The sequence below is a fragment of the Cavia porcellus genome, unplaced genomic scaffold (assembly GCF_034190915.1).
Source record: "Cavia porcellus strain 051 isolate PalLab524CR breed Dunkin Hartley unplaced genomic scaffold, mCavPor4.1 scaffold_20, whole genome shotgun sequence".
Taxonomy (NCBI): Eukaryota; Metazoa; Chordata; class Mammalia; order Rodentia; family Caviidae; genus Cavia; species Cavia porcellus.
Window position 1 is genome coordinate 47,710,585 of NW_026947503.1, and position 22,016 is coordinate 47,732,600.

Genomic DNA, 22,016 nt, shown 5'->3' on the forward strand with positions numbered 1-22,016 from the left:
GGAAAAAGAGAGACATGATGGAAACACTCTCCATGGGGAGATAGCTCTTGGCCTCCAGCTCATAGCCTGTCTCTCACTCACAGATGGGGAGACCACAGTGTGAGAGCCAGAGCTTCAAGAAAATAGACTTGGATGCTACTGCTGTGGAAGAGAGGATTGGAAGAAGGAACAGAAGTGTGTCCTACTGGAAAATGCTTTTTGATGGCTACTGTGTCAAAATACCAGTTGAGAAGAACACTGAGATTTAACTTAAAAATTATGGAAAGTACCTTCACTTGCACCTTTCTAATGTATTAACTGGTTTCCAGTATAACATCAGTGATTACAGATGAGAAAACTCCAAACTGATTATTTCTTAGGAGTGCTGCTTAGGGAAGACCAAGTCAAGACAGGAGAAGAAAACAAGAATATTAGAGTATCATGAAGCTGCTGGCATGTATGACTACAGCAAACATTAAATAGAGCCTGTTTCCTACCCAGATAACTTTACAGTAAAGGTCTGTGTTTTTGCTCCTATTATATGTCCATCTTTCAAAAAATATTTTAAAATTTCAAAGCGTTCCAAAAGGTAATACAGAAGTATGAAGAGCAGCAACTATTATTGCAACCATATTCAAATACGACAAAAATATAGGAATTGCCAGACAGGAATTGTAATACAATTATGATGTTAAGCATTCTAATGAAAAAATTGGAAAATATATAAGAAAGACATAAGCAGAGAGATAGGAACTCTAGGAAAAGTAGAAGGAATTATTAGAAGTAGGTTATTACTAGGTTGTATTGAGTAAAGAGGTAATAAACTTGAAGATTTGTCCATGGAGCCAGACACAGTACCACATTCCTGTATCTGAGCACTCAGGAGGCTGAGGCAGGAAGGTCACCCAGGGTCACACAGTGAGTGCAAGGCCAGCCTGAACTACATAGTGAAATCCTGTCTCAAAAGGAAAAAAAAAAAAAAAAAAGATTTATTCATAGATTGTTCTCAAACCAAAATGTAAAGAAAGGAGAAGTGGAAGGAGGAAAAGAAAGAAAAAGAAATACCACCCTAGGACAGAATGAGCACAGTGAGATACTTCTGTAAAAGTACAACAGATTTATCATTGGAATATCAGAGAGAAAAAGAAATAACTGATCTAAGTAGTTGAAAAAATGATCAAGAATTTTCCAAAACAGAATAGAGAAAGTATCCAGGAAGCAAGAACTCAAATATCAAGAAAAATAATTGAAACAAAAAGAAAAATTAAAAAAAGAATATATATATATATATATATATATATATATATATATATATATATATGATATGGATAGAAAGCAAAGACAAATAAGTATCTTGAAAGAAGCCATAAAATGAAAATACGCATTATCTATAGGGCATCAAGCCTGAGAATAATGATAAACATCTTGTCAAAAATGAAGACGAAAAATATGAAGAAAAGTTTCCAAATGTTCAAAGGAAAAAGAAAAGCCACCAAGGTAAAACTCTACGTCCAGGAAAACATTTAATTAAAAGCAAAGAAGAAATCATTTCTTTTCAGGTCAGCAAAAACTAAGGTAATTCATCCATTAGACTTTGGGGAGAAATATTAGAATGAATTTTGACCACAAGGAAGAAACTGCAGCCTATAAAAAAAGAGATAATATTAGAGAAAGAATAAATACAGATAAAATAGTTTTCTTTGCACTTATCATAATTGATATTAATGATAACTTTAATTTAAGCAGTAGAAATTACAATACATTGAGGCATTATAGCATGTAGATGCATGAGACAAATGATAGCTATGCCGTGAATGTTGGGAGGTGACATTCTAAGTTAGCTGGACATCGGTACTATATTTGAAGTAGACTTAGATTACCTAAATTCATGTAATTGCAAACAGTGGGGCTATAATAAATATTTTAAAATAAATATTAATATATTAAGAAAATAAAATAGAATCATATAAGGCTTAAAACTTTAAAACAAATAAAAAACATAAAAGACAGAAAATTGAGCATGAATAGCAAACAAAAACATGCTAGAGATTACCGGTGTTATTATTGATCACTTGAGATGTAAATGACCCAGCATGCCGAACAAAAGGCAGAAATTGCCAGAGTGAATAATAAAGTAAAATTCAATTATATGTAAGCTATAAGAAAGCTGCTTTAAAATAAAGGCTCAGGTAGTTCAAACAATGATATAAAACATACCATTTATCTTTGAAAAGAGGCAAGTTGAAGTACCAGTATTAATTTTTGATAAATTAGACTTCATAACAGAAAATAGCAGCATAGAGGGTCGTTGCATAATGGTAGGGGCCTCAATTCCCCAAGAACGCGTTCCTGGTATGCATATACCAAATACAAGTGGGCTAAGGAGAGAACTGGGCAGAAAAACATAGACAAATCCACTGTTATTGCTGTATAATCCAATTTACTTCTCCGTAATTGATAGAGCTTACAGAAATCACTGAGGATATAGATAACCTGTAAAACACCATCGATCATCTGGGCCTAACTGGCATTTATAGAACACTGCATGAGACAACAGCACACTAGACATTCACCTGGCACACACAGAACAGATATAAGATGCATTACATCCTGAACCCAAAGATGGCCTTTATACAAATTTATAAGTACAAAAATACTACAGAACATCTCCTCATACCATACAGAATTAAATTAGAGATAAATAACAGAAGGATAGCTAAAAAAATATACTAATTTTGAAGATCAAAACACTAATAACTATTGCTTGGGTCAAAGAAGTCTTGAGAAAAATTTTTAAAATATTTTGAGCTAAATGAAGATGAAAATATGTCTTGCCAAAACTTGTAACATGAACAAAAATTGTGCTTAACTGAAAGTATAAAACATTTACTGCCTATATTAGAAAAGAAGCTGTAACAGCTGTAGTTCAATCTTCCAACTTTAGGTAACCGAAGAAGAAACGAAATCCAACGAAGAGAAGACCTAACGCAAAAACAGGGCAATCTGATTTCTCTTCAGGATTGTACTGGAAGTCCTATCTGGGGCAATAAGACAAGAAAAATGGTGCATAGGTTCAAAATAAACAACACTGTCATCATTCCTAAGGACATGATTATCTATATGGAAAACCCTAAATAATCAGCAAACCAAAAGTCTTGCTGCAAATAAGTGAGTACGTATAGCCAGGGGACAAAATACATCTACAAAACACTAAAGTCAATTATTTTCCTATATATTAACAAAAACAAAATTTGAAAACTTAAAATACTATTTACATTAGCATCAAGTTGAATATATTCATGTATAAATCTAATAGAATATCTGTCAATCTGTCTGTAGTAATCTATAAGACTCTACTGAAAAGTAACCAAAGAAGATCAAAATAAATGGAATTATACTGTGTCTGTAGATGAGTGTACTGAATGTTCTAACAATATCAATTCTTTCCAACTTCATCTTTGAATTCTATATAATTCCAATCAAAATCCCCCCAATCTACTTGCAAGTATAAACAAAGTGATTCTAAAATTTATATGGGAATAGAAGGGAACTAGAATAGTCAACACTGTATTGAAGAACAAAATTGAAAGACTTAAACTATCTAATCTCCAGACTAGTTATCTTTTGTTTTGTTTTGAAATACATTGGGTATTTCATATCAGAGGCCTCATGCAATATTTAAGTTTCTGTGTCTGATTTATTTCACTTGGCATTATGATACCAACTACATACAAGGAGTATAAACTCAAGTATCACAAACATGTATCAAAAAAGGGGGTGAGGGGGATTAAGAAGTAGATGGTAGAAAGAGAGAGAGAAGGAAAAGGAGATTGAAAGGGGGAAGTAAGATGTAGCATGCACATGTGCCAGTGCCCAGAAAGAATGTAAGCATTATGTGTGGCACACGTGCACTGTTAAAAAAGATTGACCACATAGCAACAATAGTTAAGGGAGCATACTCTTTGTGAAGAAATAGGCACATAGATATTATGGAACAGAACAGCAAGTCCAAACTTACTCTCAAGAAAACTACAATATTCTCCCTTTTTCTGAGGTTTTAAGTTATCCCCAGTCAATCCTCATCTCAAAATATTAAATTAAAATTCTAGAAATAATCAATTCTAATCTTCACACTATTCTGCATAGCATGATGGAATTTTACACTGTCCCAAGTAGGATGAGACTAATCCCATTGTTTGTCTGCTCAAGTTGTGTGAATTACCTGCCTGTTCACCTCTTAGTAGGTGTCTGGGTTATCAGATGGACAGTGGAGATATCCCAGGGTTTGTTCTTAATCAAGTAACCTTTATTTTATTTAGTAATAACATAATGGTAGTGAAGCAGAGGAGAAACCACAGCATAAAACAAAGAACAGATTAACAGTGGGAAGACACAGCAATGCAGCAGATCATTTAAGAATAATTACAGTATACATGGAGGTCAGCACTGTTCATAGCACCAGGCATTCACTAGGAGCTTAGGACATGTATTTTGTGGGTTAGTGAAGATTATTGCATAACCAATTGATTTTTGCAAAAATGCAAAGACAATTCAATTGAGAAGACTAATCTTTTCAAGCCCTGGTCCTAGAAGGAAAAAGAAGAGAAAAATCTGGGTAACCTTGGGTCTGGTGATGAGTTTTTAAACACAATATGTCCAACAACAATCTGTAAAACAAATAAAAAAAGATACATTGAATTTTAAGATTAAATATCTTCACTAGGATCTCTCCTTTCAAACTAGTCTCTACAAAAGTAGCACCAATGAGGAGTTTTACTATAGTGCAAGTCATGTGAAAATTTAGAAGACTACATTGTTACCAGTTACCAATCCATTAATCAGTCTTTGGATACAGCTTAAGGGTATATTTATTTATGGGAAATAAACAAGAAAAATATATTTTTCTCTGTTACATCCTGTTTTCAAAAAGGCTATAATTATTTCTCTCCCAGTTGCTTCCTGACTATTAACACCTGGGCCATTTTAATTGACACTTTAAGTCAGTTTACAAAGATATAGCTTCAAGGTAACCAAAGAAATACATAACGAAAGTTTGGTTTATCTTATTCTAGAGCTATAACAATTTGAACAAACTTTATGTATTTGACTACAGCTTATGATGACATATTAATGTATACTATCTCAACAACCAACTGATGTGGAAATATAATATTTTATACTTGGTTAAATGAGATAATTGTGTAACTATGCAGATAGAAGTCTAGGTTATGTACAAAGCTACAATAAAATTGGAATCTCAAATATAAAACTATGATTCACTTTTTATTACAAATCCAAAGTGTTTCCAGCACTGAAACATTTTAGAAAAATTCTTTATATCACAGAACTGTGTGCTTATTTCATTCCGGTTATCCCACACCAAAAGTATTAAGGTTTGTGTCTCGATGTCCCTGTCAAACCCTCACATGGTCATGGTGGGGACGGGGGCAGTGTGTGTGCTTTTCAGGGGGCTGAATTGAGAGTTTGATTCATGGTCCAGTGCTGGAATTAAGGGTGTGAATGGTACACCGCCCTAGGGTGGGTAGCCTTACACAGACTGTCAGGGAGGGACAGAGACTTACTCCTCTCCTCTCTTCTTCCTTTTGGTATCTTCTTCCACCATGAGCTGTTGCCCCTGTGTCACACTAAGACTGAAACCTCTGCAAAGTGTGAGCTAAATGAACATTTCCTCCTTTAAATTTGGGTGCTGAATATTCTGTCTCAGTAACATGAAAATGTCACTAAGATAAGAAGTAAGTAAATATTATTGTATTTCTGTCATCTATGAAGTATAAAAGAAAGAGTGAATGTTTACATTTTAAAACTTCATTACACTAAAAACACATTGCCTTTTTTCTCCTTCAAAGTATATCCCCTTAATTCTAACACACCTAGCCCATTCTTTTGGCCTCTTTCTTAAACAGTTCTGGAAGTCCTGTTTCGTGTGTTTAGTTGTACTATTATTATTACCTTAATGTTCTGAATTCATTAAAAATATTTTAAATTTCTTTATTATTTTGATTTGGAGGAAGATCTGGAAGTGACACAACACCTGACCTAGTGAATAAGATGGATGAAGACTAACGGTAAGCCTGCCTTTCTGTTGTATGTCACTTAGAAGCAGCATTCACTTGTTTTTGTTCAGACTTCATAGAGACACTCACTAAACGGAGTCCCAGAAATGCTTTAGAAAGAGGCAAGGGTAACTAGTCACACAAGTTTAAATATCCTATGATATCTTTACTTGAATAAGCAAAGTACAAACAGAATAATAAAGACTGGACAAAAGGAGATGGATGAATCTCTTGCAAATGAGAAGGGATCCAAGAAATCAAGGTCAAAGCATGAGGAGAGAAGAGAAGCAAGCAGAATAAAGATTATGCCACATAGAAGAATCTAATAATGTAGAAGAATGTGAACATTAAGAACCATAAGTAGGAGCTAAACTTAATAATATAAACAAGAATGAAAACAGGGAAAGAGAAATTAGAAAAGGAGAGGAGAGGGAAAATACAGGAAGATGATTTAAGAAATCCAAGTCATATTATGTACAAGTACCTATTCCGCAAGATGACTGTAAAGGGCGTGTGCAGTAAACATGTAGTAATGAAAAATAAAGTGTAAAGAACAATGGGATAAGTATGTTCAGAGTGAGGGAAAGTATTTTGAAGATGATTAATGGTAATGCGTGTTTTACTGTAATAATACTTTAAATATTCACTAGTGTTTTAGATCACACGCACAATATGTTCTAACACCATTGATCCAATTGTAAAGATTGCTAGGATTGGCCAACAATTAGTGGTATATATCTGCTAGTTTTTATTTAAAAGGTAAATTTTGTTTATTGAAAGGATTGGGGGCGTGCTGAGATGCTGATGAGAAGGTGGTGGCAGAAAGGCTGTGGATAGAAAGTAGAGAGCCTGGCATTTGCCAGAGTTCCTCGGGTATTGTCCAGGGTCCTGATTTAGCCCTCTCGTTCTCTCCTTACTCCCGCTGCGTGATCATGTTCTTATCATTCTGCACAAATGACGCCCAAACGTCTCTTCTCTAGAATAGATAACTCCTTTCAAATTCAGGTACAAAGATGCCCTTGAAAAAGAACATTGCCTTTAAATTTGTTTCATATTCCTGTAAATGAGGCGAGGAGAAAGTATTTTGGAGCTATTTCTCTATAACAAAGATTTAAAATTTTTATTGTATATGTCTGTGGTACATAATGATTACACTCATCTTGGGAACTGATACATATACATATTGCATTTTAATTTGAAGATTTATTGTGTTTTTGTCATACTTTGTATTAACATGGTGTGAAAAGATTAGACTGCCTTTTGGGTTTAGGATTATGCTGTTTAGACCCAAATTACATGAACAACATGGCTATTACAAATGTTTCAAGAGTTTATCTTACACTATTTTATTATAAGATATTAGTGACAAAAAGTTGAATACATGATTCTTTAGTGAACATTATTCTAGTAGATAAAACAGACTTGTAAACTTTAATTCCATTAAAATATGTTATGATGGGGGAATGTATGGAGAAAACTCAGAGTGGTGTGGAAAGGTAACCAGAATAATATTTCATGATATGAATCTGGCGTATATATTTTTAAAATATATATATTGTTGTACAGAGTTTGTTAATAGTGTGTTGAAAATATTTGCATGTATGCTCATGAGACATACTGAAGTTCTGCATTCCTTAGATTTTTTTTTTCTGGTTTGGTACTAAGGTAGTGATTGTCTTATAGAATGAATTAAGAAGTGTTTCCTTCATTTCCAGTTTTAGAGAAGGCAGTGGAGAACTGGAATGATTTCTTTTTCTTTAAACAGTATATATTGGTAGAATTCACTAATGAAATCATCTGTGCCTAGTCATTTCTCTTTTCAAAAGTTGTTTCAACTTCTTTAATAAACGTACATTTATTCAGTTTATCTATTTTTCCTTGTATGACTCTTGGGGTAGTTTTTATTTTTTAAGAAATTGGTTCATTTTATCTAACTTAGCAAATTTGTGAGCACAGAATTGTTCATAATCTCATTATTTCTTCAATTTATGTTGGGTAAGAAGGACCTGTATTTCATCTCTGAATTTGGTACTTTGCTTCTTCTCTCTTTTTTGGTGGTCAGTTTGGGTAGAGGTTTTTCATTTTATTGTATTTTCAAAGAACCCGTCTTTGATTTTGTTGATTTTTCCTTTTTAGTATTACAATTTCATTAATTTACCTGTAATGTTACAGTAGATCTTAATTCCTTTGATTTAAGCTTCATTTGTTCTTTTTTCTTAATTTCTTCAGGTAGAAGATTAGATTTCTTTCTGGCTTTAGATATATATATTTTAAAGTATGCATTTAATTCTGCAATTTTCCCTCTCAGAATTGCTTTTGTTGGGTCCTACAAGTTAATTTCAAAATTTTTTTATATTTTCCTCAAGAATACTTTGAACAGGGGGTTGGGGATTTAGCTCAGCGGCAGAAGCGCCTTTCTTGCAAGTGTGCGGCCGTGAGTTCAATCCCTGGTACAGATAAAAATGAAAAAGACAAAAAAAAAAAAAAAAAAAAAAAAAAAAAAGAATACTTTGAACTAAATACTATATATAAGTATGCTATTTGATCTCCAAAATTTTGGATTTTTCCAGCTAATTTTCTTTTATCGATTTCTAACTTAGCTCCAGGGATTTGAGGACATGCTTTTTACAGTTTCTATCTTGTTTAAGTTTATGCCCTTTTTGGTTTGGCCCTTAACATACTATATCTTGATACATGTTCCATGTGAATTTGAGATGAATATCTATTTTCCTGTAGTTGTAAGACATGTTTTATACATGTCATTTAAGTCAAACTGCTTTATAATGTCACTGGGTCAGATACAAACCCACTAATTTTCTCCATGATTTGTCTATCAATTACTGGCAGAGAGATATTAAAATATAAACTCTGATAGTGGATTTATTTATTCATTTTTGGAATACTATCTAGTTTTGCCTGGCATTTTTTTTTGATGCTCTGTTGTTAAGTGAATACACATAAAGATAATATTGTTATGTGTTCTTGGAGAAATAACAATTTGATTACTTTATTTACTATTCAATATTCTTGAAAATTTTGAATTTTGTTTAAAAGTAAAACTATTTGACATTAATATAATAATACAGTTTTCTTTTGATTATGTTAACATATATATGAATCTTTGTATTTTAAATGGTTTTTTGTATAGGCAATAAACAATTTTATCTATGGTATCTCTGCCTTTAAATTGATTTGTTTAGGTCATTGACACTCAAAAATATTTTATTAATACTTCTGGATTGATTATCTTCTATGTCTTACTTTTTGTTGTTACCACTGTATTCATTTCTCAAATTTTAACTGTTTATGCTTTATTATTCCTTTTTGTCCCTTTTTTTGCATATAAACTATACTTTTAAGATTTTGCTAGTGATTTCCTTGGAGTTTAAATGTTTACTGCTTATTTAAATTAGGTTTCAAAACTGCGTATTAGCATATATGAAAAATATGGTCAGTTTATAACTGATTGGATTTGCACCAATTTGCACTATTATTAGTATCTAGACAAGGAAAGAGAAAGTTCCTAGCATTGAAAAAAATATTCTATTGCCTTTGACCAGTCAGGACCACAAAAGTAACCACTATTTTGGTTTTTACCACAATAGATTACTTTGACTGCTTTCAAAAAAAAAAAAAAAATCCTTGGGAGTTTAGATGTGCCGACTTGTACCTATGAAAGTTATGCGTGTGTGTTTGGATATCTCTAATGGTGTCTTAAAATCTGGTTGAGACAAATCTTAATCTGATTAATCAAATTGTGGATGTTTCCTCTGCCAAGAATTTAAATTTATTTTTACCAGAAGGTAGATGCAAGAGCTATCTCATGGCCATTCCATCACTCACAGAGGTTTGCCCTCTTGGATTAATACAGAAATTTCAGGCACAGAGCAGGATTTTGTAGCTGCTACAATGCTCAGCCTTACTAGTCCAATACTGATATTGGTACTGGTTATAGGATAATTGAGCTAGATGTGTGTGTTCACTGCTACTGATCAGGAGATATTTTTGCTTGGGATATGATCCTTTCCCCACTTCGTCTAATCCCAGTCATGCAACAAAGCTATGCATTGTGAAGTTCTGAGTTATTTCTGTCAGAGGAGACTCTTAGAATCTCTAGTCAGCCATAATATTTAGAAATTCACATTATTTTTTAAAAATTTATAAATCAATACTATACTTCTATCTTGACTGGTGTTAATAGGAAAGTGTCCCAATGGCATCATTACAAATTTCTTAACTGATACTTATAGAAGCTATAGATTTCTGTCCTTTTAGAAAATAATAGCCAAAGGAATATTTTATAGCAATTTTAAAGGATGTAATATGAAATTGCTTCAGTTTACTTGCTATTAATAAAATTTAATAAAAGAAAATTGCATATTTGGATCAATACATTTGAATCAAAGAAATCTGGAGTTTTCAAGGACAATGTTGCTTTCAAGTTCATGTGTGTCTATTTTTTTAATGCCACAAATATACACAAATAGTTCCCCAAACATAACAATCTTTACCATCCATTTTCCATTATTGATCTTCAAGGAGCTGTTCCACCTTCTCCTTCCATGGGGGGGGGGGGCTTTGATCCAGGCATCACACTGAATTAAAATTAATGGCTAAAATTGTACCTAATGGGTTTGCTATTAGATTGTTCTGTATGATAAATGAGACATTTTGTATGTCATACACACATATGTAAGTTGGCCTTGCATTTTAGTCCAATCTAAAAATAACATTTCCTTCAGAAATATGGTACTACGATACCCCATGTTGGTGCTATCATTCATTGGGTTAGCAGAGTTAGGAAATTAGGTAATTTAAAATGAATAATCTTGGAGATATTTTTATACATTTGATGAACATTTTGTGTTTTTTTGAAGTTAACGTTCATTTCCAAGATTCCGTATAAACTTCTATAAGAACATACAGTTTTGGAACCTCTACATTCTTACTCTGTTTTTGGATCAAGAAACTTAATTAAAGGCTTTCCTAAAGTCTTGGCATCCAAGAGATGAAGGAAAATGGGAGGGAGGAGAGGAGAATTGGATGGAAAAAAATAATTAAGGTATGTTACATACATGTTCCAACTCCTCATGATGAATGTAACCATTATGCATTGCAGTTGTGTAGTAATGAAATTTAAAAATATACAAAGTCTTAGTAGATGTTTTAGGTGAGAAATGATAAGAGAATTTGAAAACCTTTTTCTGCCTTCTTTAATCCTGTTGGTATCACATCACATGGAAATAAGAAGTTATTCCTTCACTTTCACTTATTTCAAAGTTAGCATTGTTACTGCTATTTTATAGATTCTGATGTTTGAGCTCAGATGGTTCCCATGTAAAAACTATTTCTAGAGTCTGCAGTTTTAGCCAAGAAATCTCTCTGTGCCATTCTTGTCACTTTTATCCTGCAAGTTTTAGGACAAATGTCCTAAAATGATTAATCATGTATTATAAATAACATATAAGGGCTAGAAGATGGTGGTAAGATATGAAATTTGTTTACTTGCTGGAAATCAGAGTAAAAATGGGAAACACGAACAAAACTTAATGGAAGTTGCACAGAAGTGTGTTGTTCCCTCTTCTCCAAAGAATTTTTTCCCATGACAAAATATTCTAAAGATATTCTAGAAATTCTACAATAGTACTGTCCACTGAGTTGAAGATGAATATGTGCATTACTGTTTTAAGACATTATATTTTGGAAGAAAAGATAAGCCATATGGCTAGTGGGAAATAAAGCAATATTTGGGGCCAGGAAAATGTATTTTATTCTCTGGTACAGGGACATGAACGCCATACTGTTAACTTTGGACTTTGTCATAGTTATAGCAGCTAGATGGAAATGTCAGGTGTATGAACATTGAATGAATCCATATGTGGCTGACAAAATGCGGGAACTGGCTGTACCATGAAGTTGCTTATACAAAGATGTAAAATGTAGAAATTAAAGAGAAATTCAGCAAACTGTGCTACAGAATCTAACTTGTTCATAGGTGTTCACGTAAATATTCATGGTAGTTAAATTCTGGCCAATGCATACTATTTAATGATGGTCTTACCACACAAACAACAAATATGAAATTTTTAACCTTTTCTTGTGTTAGGAAATGTAAACAGAATACCAGTGCTGATAATAATACCTTGCACACAAACACTATATATGTATATATATATTTGTGTCTTGGTAATGACAGCCATGAAGATCAAAGCAATATTCAAACTTTTGAAAGCATCTTGTATACTACTAAAGTGTACACTAAAGTATACTACTAAATATGGGATCCTTTCAAAATTTTTTGGGAGGAGAGGCAATAAGAAAAAGCCACCTAATAAAACCAGATTTGTGATCATCTTTACATTTCCAAGTTTATCTGCATAAAAAAGGACCTTTTGCTTTAACTTTGTTTATTTTGTGTCACTTTGAAAAATTAACAAGTTACATGATAACCAGCTTGCTGAGTTGGCCACGTGCTTTCTTTACAACTTCTTTTTTCTTTGAAAGAGTTATTAATAGGCTGTTAAACATCTGAATGTATAAGATATTCACACTTCTAGGTTTCAAAGGAGTGTGCGTGTCCATCATAACTTCAAGATTAGCTGAAGGGTTCAAATTCCCTTACTGATTCAACGCAGTAGATAAATTCACTATCCAATCTCTTCAATGGAAAATGTGTTCACAGGCTACACTCAAATTTAAAATTTATATTTTAGCATATCTCCAGGTCCTAATTTAATCTAAGATAGGTCTAACCAAAGCATTCAACTCTTTCCTTTTTAAGTTTTAAATGATTTTAAAGCCATGTAAATTTTGAAACTCACTAACAGCTTAGATCTAGTCAAGGATTGATCCAAATTTCTATGCTATTTTTCTCAGGCATTTCCCACTACCAGTATTCCAATGGAAGCCAACTTCTGCTACTCAGTACATGGTATCCTATTTTGATCATAGCATATTGATATTTACAACAATCAGTATCAAAAGACGAAGGCTTTTTCTTTTGTGGGGAAATGTGGGTAGAGGTGATGTCACTGATTCCTATGGCTTTACATTTCCTGTATTTATATCTCTAGTCCAGGCTTTTCACTCTGGTTCAGGTTTCTAAATTCAAATGCCTACATGAACAACTCTCCTGGTATTTCAAATTTAACTCCTCTGAAATTAAATTCTTTCTTCCTGCCTCTCTACCCCAACCTGCTTCTGCTCCTCCCTCAGCCTCCAACTCCCAATCTGTTCCTCCCTCAAACTCCTCTTTCTAAGTCAATGGCTTCACAGCCACACTACAAAAGGCTGACACCATATAGCCATCCCTGACTCCACTCCTTCCCTTATTCACCACATGCACTGCACCGGTTTATTAGTCCAGTTGGTTTTCTGTAACAAAATGCCATGCACTACATGGATTATAAACAATGGAAATATTTTTCTTACAGTTCTGGAGGGGGCAAAGTTTAAGATCCAGTGCTAGAAGATCTTGGGTCTGATAGGTGAGAGCCTTCTTCATAGATGGTGGTCTTTCTACTGCATTTTCACTTGGAAGTAGGGACAAAAGCAGCTCTTCTTCAGCTCTATTTTAAGGACACTAAAACCATTCTGGGCTGAGCACTCATGACTCAGTTATATCCCAAAGGTCCTACCTATTATCACCATGCCTATTAGGATTTTAACATAGGAATGGGGGTGGGAGTTAAAAAAAATTCATTCCATTGCTTTCTGCAAGAACTGTTCTATCTAGAAAACATATCTCTAATTGATCTCCCTCCTTTTGATTTCATTTTTACGACTGTGACCTATCAGTGTAATTTTTCACCTAAACTATTACAGCACACTGCAGTTTCTTATCTGGTATTTCTCCTTCCATCTTTGCTGACTTCCAATTTTTTCTCCTGAAAATGGCCAGTGAAACTTGCAAAATGCCTATTGTGGAATTCTCCTTGAAGTATTGTATCAGTTTTGTACTGGGCCAAAAATAAAACACGAACTCCTTATTCTGGCAAAGCACTGCCTCATAAGATCTGGCTGTCCAAGGGTACCCAGATCTCATAGTCCACTTCTGTTTCCAAGCTCAAGAAGTTCCAGTTTCACTGGCTTCTCAAACATGCCAAGAATGCTTCTGCATTTTCATCCTTCGCCTACAAGTCCCCTTCCTTAGTCTTCATATGGTTGAGTCCTTCATACCCTTCATTCTTAAGATACTGCTGGCTACTTAGGAAGACCTTTCCTAAACTCACCAAGTGCCTTCTCCTATAATTGTTTTCTCTTACAGTGCCCCTTCCATGTTAAGTTTGAGGACTAATCATACATTTCTTTGCTTACCATCTGATATCCTTAGAAACACATGAATTATATGAGATGGGAACTATTTGCATCTCACTGACTACTTTAAGCCTAAATCCTATTGAGCAATTGGCGCTCAAAGAATGCAAGCATAATTAATGGATGGGTCACTGAAGATGTCTTTATCTTTTGAGCTAATTTTATTATTATAGATTCTATATTATTTGCAGTCACATTTAGTTAATGTATGTAGTGTTGTATAGATATTTGTGACTACTTTACAGGGCAATTTTCCATAATGTATAAATTGAAAATGAGGTGGAAAAAACACCAACTTTCATAACAAAAGCATGTTGATTATGACTCAAATTTTAGATGTTTTAAAGTATAATTTTCAATGTGAAAATTTCTACCTCCCTCTTCCTCTGTTTTCCTCCTTTTCTAGTGATGTAGGCAAGAATCTGGGCCCAGGTTAGGGCTAGTTAGAAGGCTGGTATTAAGTTCAGGAGTGAAGATATGCATCCGGCACAATACTTATGCTCTGGGGCATGCAAAACACAGTGACAGGTGTCAGCTCAGCCACACATCCCCTCATGTGTACGGCTACAAAGCAGACCCACTTCCGGTCCCACCAGAGAGGAGAGTGCCTTAGGGATTTGAGAAAATTGGTCCTCACAACCTTAAAGTTCCCCTCTTTCTTTATTCCAATTTGAATACTCTTTTAATGCTTAATCATTTATCTCTTCCTTCCCAAAAGAATACATTTCATATGATCTATTTTACTTTTTGTGGGGTCTTTGGCTTTTATATCAAGTCTACTTAATACAAGTAGGGCTGTGATATGTTTGTTTACATTTTGCCAGCTCTTTATGCTCTAATTTTCATACATGAAGTATAGTCACAAATAGAGCACTCATGTACAAGCAGGAGCTCCCTAGCATTTCCTTAAGTGGAGACCAACTTCATCCTAACAGTATTCAGCAGAAGTTAGCAAGGCTGGAGAAAGATTGTGTATGCTTGCTTTTCCCTTCTTCCTCATCTTTCTCTTTCCTTCTTTCCCTTCACTTATCAACTCAGTATGTATTTAGTAAGTACATGTTATGTGTATTGTTCATTGTGCTAAAGTTACTGACAAAACTAGGAAATATGAACTTAAAAAAGTCTTACAATGAAAAATCTTATTTCAACCACGAAGTGTACAGGAAAATATAAATAAATACCATAGAAGGAATAGCATAGCTCTTAAATCTCAAACAATGTCTTTCCCACTATTGGTTGCCAATCACCCTTTGCTGGGCCACAAAATAAATTTATGTGGTGGGACCACATCTTACCTAACTAAATACGTAGGGGGGAAATGGCAAACATCAGTGTATATTTTGTGTAATGAAGTACACTTTTTCATAAAAATTTAAAAGACAGATATATCCAGATACATAAAACTAAAGTGAAGTATGTGCCTTACTATGGAAAGACATTATTCAAAGAAGTTTAGAAGACCGATTTTAATTCGTTAAAGATCTACCAGAAACAAATCTGTAACTGTAAATTAAGATAAACTCAATAAATATAGCTTATTCTTGAAAGACTACTCCAGAACCAACTATCCTTCTAGAAACTTCTAGGAGACACATGACCACATACAACAAAACCTACATCTCTCCGTCATTGCCTACCTCGTGCCATAAGGGAAACTTTCAGACTTGTGTGCGTGAAATATATCACACTTAAAAGGGTAACTCAGGTTTCTTTCCAGGTGCTTTCCCCAAATATTTATGTATTTAAGATATTGAGGATTTTTTTTTTAGATGTGAAAGAGAAGACCTAAAGGTAAATAACTGATTCAATAAATTAAAAGTGATCTCCTCATCCACCCCCAGTACACATTAGATTCACAGTGACTTCTATTTGACAATGTTCTCTGAGTTCTCTTGGCCTAATATTTATTGGACAGAGATTCAAGGACTCAGGACAATTGATTTATTTTTGTATTTTTTTATACAAAAGAAGGAAGTAAAAAGGAATAAATGCTGTCAGGGTGGCCACAGGAGAAGTGAAGCCTGTTGTTGCAGGAATCTTGCAAGTTAATGAGAATTCACCCGGGACTCAAGAGCGATGGAGAGAGGGGGAGAAAGGAGAAGATGGAGGGGGATAAAACTCTTCCTTTGCAGCTGGCCCTCTCCCTCATTTGTTGCTCCAATAAGCAGTAATTAGGTCCTGAGCTAATGGTGTCAGCTGATCTGCTGTTTTTAGGCTAGACCCAGAGGAAATCTCCATGGAAACCCTGCTGGAGTCGTCCCCCCACCTGGATGCTGCGTGCTCCTTTCTGCCACCTGGCTGCCGCCCGGTCCGCTGCTAGCTCCTCCTGCCTCTAACCTGCAGCCTGCAGCATGCGCACTGCCCCCGGGATCCCTAAATGGGACAATTCTGCCCGTGACGTCAGCGCCCAGCCGTCTCCACAGAAACTTTTGTCCCATTGGCCAATCAGAGAGCTTGGAAGGGGCCGAGGGGGGTGGGGAGGGGGTGGGAGGAGAGGGGAGTGGGAGGGGTGGGGGTGAGGGGAGAGGCGAGAGGTTTAGTGTGTGGAGCTGCTCGCGCACCGCCCGGGCTGTCAGTCCCGGCTCCAGCGGCCGCGAGACCTTCCCGGAGACGCGCGCACACACAGCGCACCCCCGCGCACCGCACACCCTCGTTCCCTTGCTCACACACGCGCACACACTCAGCCTGGCCGAGCGGGAGCCACTGACCATTTGCAAGTGCCGGGACGAGCTGCGGCGCGGTGGGCACCAACACTCCGCCCGGCTAGCTGTTCTGGGCTGTAGCGTCTGGGAGAGGACGAGGAGTGGCGGTCGTGGCTCGGACGCCGACCGGGAGCCGGGCACGGGTCGGGTCGCCTTCCCGGCAGAGCCGCTCCCTGGGACGGGCGCGGGCCTCGGCGGAGAGTAGAATAAAGAGGAGCGGCCGCGGCCACTGCGCGCCGAGGATGGGAACTCCCCCATGTCCAGCCTTGTAACCAGCGGATGGAAATCCCGAATGGAGGAACCGCTGACTTCATCTGCTGGGGAAAATCGTCCGGAGGAACTCAGATTTGGCTACTCTGAGCGGTGCAGGGGGTGTCCATGACGTACAGGGGGGAAGTAGGCAACGGAAACCTCCCGTGTGAACAGCAAACTGTGACCAAGCAAGGGGAAGGTCTCTCTCTGTATTTTAATCTCCTGCAAAGACGTTCAAGCATCTGCACCATAAACTTACTTCTACATCTCGTGCCCACTTCAGTGGAAACCAAAAGGGTCCTGTCTGGGGCCCCATCACTACCCGGGAGACCCGCAGCCGGCGGCCTGCCTTCGCGTGATGCGTTTCCCTGGATCCGATCTCTGTTTGGGGCACTACATCTCTCTTATACAACTAGCCACATCTCCAGGAATACTCTGAATTTCTGAGACTTTAACTCCTAGAATCTCCACGCGGGACCGGAATTCAGCCCAATGCATATGAAGAAATGACATTTTGAAACACCTTGGTTTCTTAAGATTCCTGTAAAACAGGATTTGATAGGCTTACAAACATGTCAGGTAAGAACTTTCTCTCTCTCTAGTCCCTCAACGCCTGTGGCAGAGGAGGCCGAAGAGGAGCAAGACCCCAGGGAAGGAGAGCCGGGGGACCTGGGTGTCCTCCGGGAATCGCAGGCGCCTGGTCGGGCCGGCTTTCGGGAGAGGCGCAGCGTTCGCTCCTGGCCCGCGGGCCTCGGCTGGGGACGCTTGTGGGGCGCGCGCGGGGCGGTGGCGCTGCGCTCCAGCTCCACCTGCCCTGCCCGGGACGCAGCCCGGGGCCGAGACTCCAGGGACCTCCCCAAGTCAATATTGGGATTTTTAATAAACCAACGAATGGGATTTTAATTATTCAAAAACCCTTGCTCCTCCGGGCCAGATGCTGTTGGGATGGTCCTGGTCACACAATATTAAAGAGACCGATCCCTAGGAGGACGGGAACAGCGGCTGAGACATCCGTTGCAAATTACGAATGAGCCAGACTTGTAGCACAGGGCATTGATTGCTGGTGCCCAACCGGACCCTCCTCCCCGCGCCCCGTTCCTCCCTCCACCCCACCCCACCCCACACCACCCCACCCGAAGCAGGCTCCCGCGGCGGCCGGGACCTCGCGTCCCCACATCGTGGCCCGGGCTGCATTTTTCATGAGCCCAGGGTGAACAGGTGCGAAGTGCGCTGGGAGCATCCGGCGGGCGGCCGGGCGCAGGGAACATGGAGAGCGAGCGCGACATGTACCGCCAGTTCCAGGACTGGTGCCTCAGGACTTACGGGGACTCAGGCAAGACCAAGACGGTGACCCGTAAAAAATACGAGCGGATCGTCCAGCTCCTCAACGGATCCGAGTCGAGCTCCACGGACAACGCCAAATTTAAATTCTGGGTCAAATCGAAGGGCTTCCAGCTGGGCCAGCCGGACGAGGTCCGCGGGGGAGGCGGCGGCGCCAAGCAAGTGCTCTACGTGCCCGTCAAGACCACGGTGAGTGACTCGCCTTCCTCTGTTATTTGTCTGCCCGAGCAGCCTGGCGGGGAGGGAGGAGAGGGGGGAGCGCGGGGGAGCCGCGAGCCACCGTTGGCTCGTGTGCCCCCACCCTCCTCAACCCCCTCCCCAAGTCGTCCCCACTCGCGCTAGCCGGGCGCGGTTTCCGCACCAGGAGTCTTTGTGGTCCTTTATTTTAAAGCGGCAGCGCAGCTCCGGAGCCGGACCGGACCGCTGCCGCAGCTCCCTGCCCGGGTCGGGCGGAGTCCTCGGGCCGGGCCATTGTCCCACGTCCCTCGCCGGGCGCCTGGCGCGTGTCCCAGCGCCGCCACCAGCGCGCATCGAAGGCCAGGCTGCAAGCCCGGCCACACACTCTGATAAAGGACGGTTCTGATCGATCGTCCACAGTGTGTGCTCATTGGCACAAAGCCTTCGTGTGGCCAGAGTGCCTGTGGGGCTTCCCCCAGGACGCTTATCAGGTTTTATTGTTAGACAGCCGCTGGGGAGACCCGGGGCAGTCGGCCCGCCCGGATCGCTCCCGAGATGTGGCCCCGACTGCTGAGATGGTAGATAAGGTGGTGGAGATGCTTCTTCCCCGCCTCCCCACCCCCATCCCCTGCCTCACTGGCCCGCTGCACAAATAAAGCGGCAACTAGATGATGAACAACAAAGGGAGACGGTTGGGGCGCGATCGGATGCCGTGTGCAGTTCTTCCTCTTTCTGGGGTGGCTCTGGTGTCTTGGCCACGGAGCTGGTCCTGGCGCTGAGAGCCCAGGGCACCTCAGCCTGGCACGCAGATGCCAGCGGGGCTGCGGAGCTGCGGCAGCCTGGCTCTGTTCTACCGGAAGATGGTATCTGAGCGCTGCAAGTAGGATTGCAGATCGGATGCAGGAGACCTCGCAGCCTCGTGCCGCGGAGGGTGCTTGTCTGGAGTAAAGGTGGCGAGGCGATCTGGAACCCTTTGTATTTCTGCCTCTCTGACATTTCTTGAGCTTTGGCTCCCGCCTCCCTCCCTTCGCAGCACTGTTTCCCTGTGCGGTGTTCCCGGAGCATGCTAGGAAGGAGGTGTCTCCAAGGCTGTGCTACTTCTGTCTCCACCGGAGGTATAATAAATTGGAAATATGCATATGCAAGGCTTTTCAGAGCAATATTTGGAGGACCTGTTGGGGAAGCAGCTTGTGTTTTCCCTAAGAGCAATTAAGAATAGTGTTCGAAGGAGGTGCACTCTTCTGGAATTTGTATGGAAGATGGGAGATGGAAATAAAGGTGAAATGGAAACCCATGGAAGTTGTTTTATTTTTAATGTGCTATTGTTGGAAGATTGCTAGGAGATAGATTTATAAATGTGGTCGTCTTCTTTAACATGTGGAACTGCTAAAGACAATGGTGGGATTATTGTCTTGCTTTGCTAAATGATGAGGACTAGGCTGGCAGGAATTAGAACTGAGGTTTATTTACAACTGCTCCAGCCAGAAGTCGGTTGTAGAGAATGAATTGCTTTGATTCATTGGTGTCAACAGTAACATTAAGAACTTGATAAAATAATTTATACACAAAGCAAATTAGAATTCTATTTGAATGAGCAGAATAATTTAAGATGAACTTACTTAAGATGAATTTACTTAATATGTTACAGAATATGTATGTATATATAAACGTTGCTAGCTAGAAATTTGGTTTTTTGTTCTTTTTATGTTAAATTTAGGTGCCCTTGTTAAATTGTCAGATAGTTTCATTGGTGTATGGAATCAACGAGTTTATATTTGCACAGATATGTCTGCATCTGCTATATGTGTTAACACATGTGTCCTTTACAAATAATAGTTAAGAATCTAAATAACATGAATTTTGTCATGATTTTAGAGGCACTAAAACAATCATGGAGACCAGTCATGAAACCATTATTCACATGCTCTAATGCTAATATTTTCAGTCAAAAATTAATGCAGAATGATTAAAGAACTGCTTAGATTTGTACTATGGAGTGACAAGTCCAGGAGTAATAATACAGTGACACGTGCTTCCCTTTTCAGTAGAGATTCCATATATTTATGGGAGAAGATGTTATCTGTCAGGTGGAATACAGATAATGATTTTGATGTAATATTTAAGAGGTCTGCTTTTCATTCAAACCTGTTTTGAAATGTTGAAGAGGTTTTTAATTCACGAATTCTTCTTTTCCTCTTTATGAAATTTTTCTACTGCTCCTGACATAGAATTATAGGCTCCACCTTCTCTGAGAGACAGCCAATCATCATTTCATTGACTTAAAAAAATAAATAAAAATTCCTTTTATCCATTCTTTACATCTCAGATTATCGCTCCCTTTAAACGTGTTGATTTTTCTTCATAATAGCAGGAGTGCAATTACCAAGAAGACAAAAATGTATTTTGTTTTAAATCAATAGTGTGTATTCGTTGAAATGAAGTGCTGCATTTGAATGGTGTTTTCAAGTAGTCTAAGAATCATTCTGAGCCCTTGAGGTTTCAGGGTTCCTTGTAGCTGGTTTTGCTGTCAGTGAGAGATGCTGTACTCCTGACGTTGCAGTGATCCACTGCTGCTGATAATTAGCCATCATTACTACTGTGAAAAGGGAAAGAGAAAGGGGAGAGGACAGGCCTGGGCTAATTAACTACTTTAGTTTAATGAAAGAAAAGGAGACAGATAGCAACTGGGAGGTTATACAAGAGCAGAGTAGACACACCCCCATAGACTTAATTGTAACAAGACTATTAGTTTCATAGTTAAAGAAGCTTAGGTCTGCCTCTTATTTTCCCAGAAGAATAGATATGGCTCTGCAAATCCTTTTACCCCTCAACCTTAAACATAACTGATGATAAAATCAAACACATGACAACTGACTTAAAATAAAAACCTTTGACCACTGGCAAAAATAAATATGCCCTTTAATATTTGTCCTGGCTTTCTGAAGCTAAGGGGACCTATCTGTCTCTGATGTTTAGATTGCTGTGTGGCCGAGGAGATACTATTTGGTCACCAGGCAACATCATCCTGCAACTCAGCCATTTTAGATCTGGAATGGGACCCACACTTGTGTGCACATATGCAATTTGTTGAGCATCCCATCTGTTTCTTTTCCATATTGTCACTATTATTTTTATTTTTTTTCACTAAAAGGGTAGAAATTTAGAAGAATAAAAT

The 22,016-nt window shown here is 38.4% G+C and overlaps 1 protein-coding gene and 1 long non-coding RNA gene across 5 annotated transcripts in view; one reads left to right on the plus strand and one right to left on the minus strand.

Moving 5' to 3' along the window:
• Positions 1-18,787, minus strand: part of LOC134471796 (uncharacterized) — a 32,225-nt gene extending 13,438 nt beyond the window's left edge. Inside the window, exon 1 of the long non-coding RNA XR_010041454.1 lies at positions 18,647-18,787. This is a non-coding gene — a long non-coding RNA (uncharacterized LOC134471796). The remainder of the gene's footprint in view (positions 1-18,646) is intronic.
• Nol4 (nucleolar protein 4) overlaps positions 17,362-22,016 on the plus strand; it is a 300,071-nt gene continuing 295,416 nt past the window's right edge. For 3 of the 4 annotated variants that reach the window (XM_063231787.1, XM_003474094.5, XM_003474095.5), the window contains exon 1: positions 17,362-18,853. In XM_063231787.1, the coding sequence (XP_063087857.1) occupies positions 18,590-18,853 (264 nt within the window). In that variant the 5' untranslated portion in view covers positions 17,362-18,589. Of the gene's footprint in view, positions 18,854-19,842; positions 19,957-22,016 lie in introns of those variants that run through there. The other variant, XM_013157255.3, reaches the window with a different exon arrangement.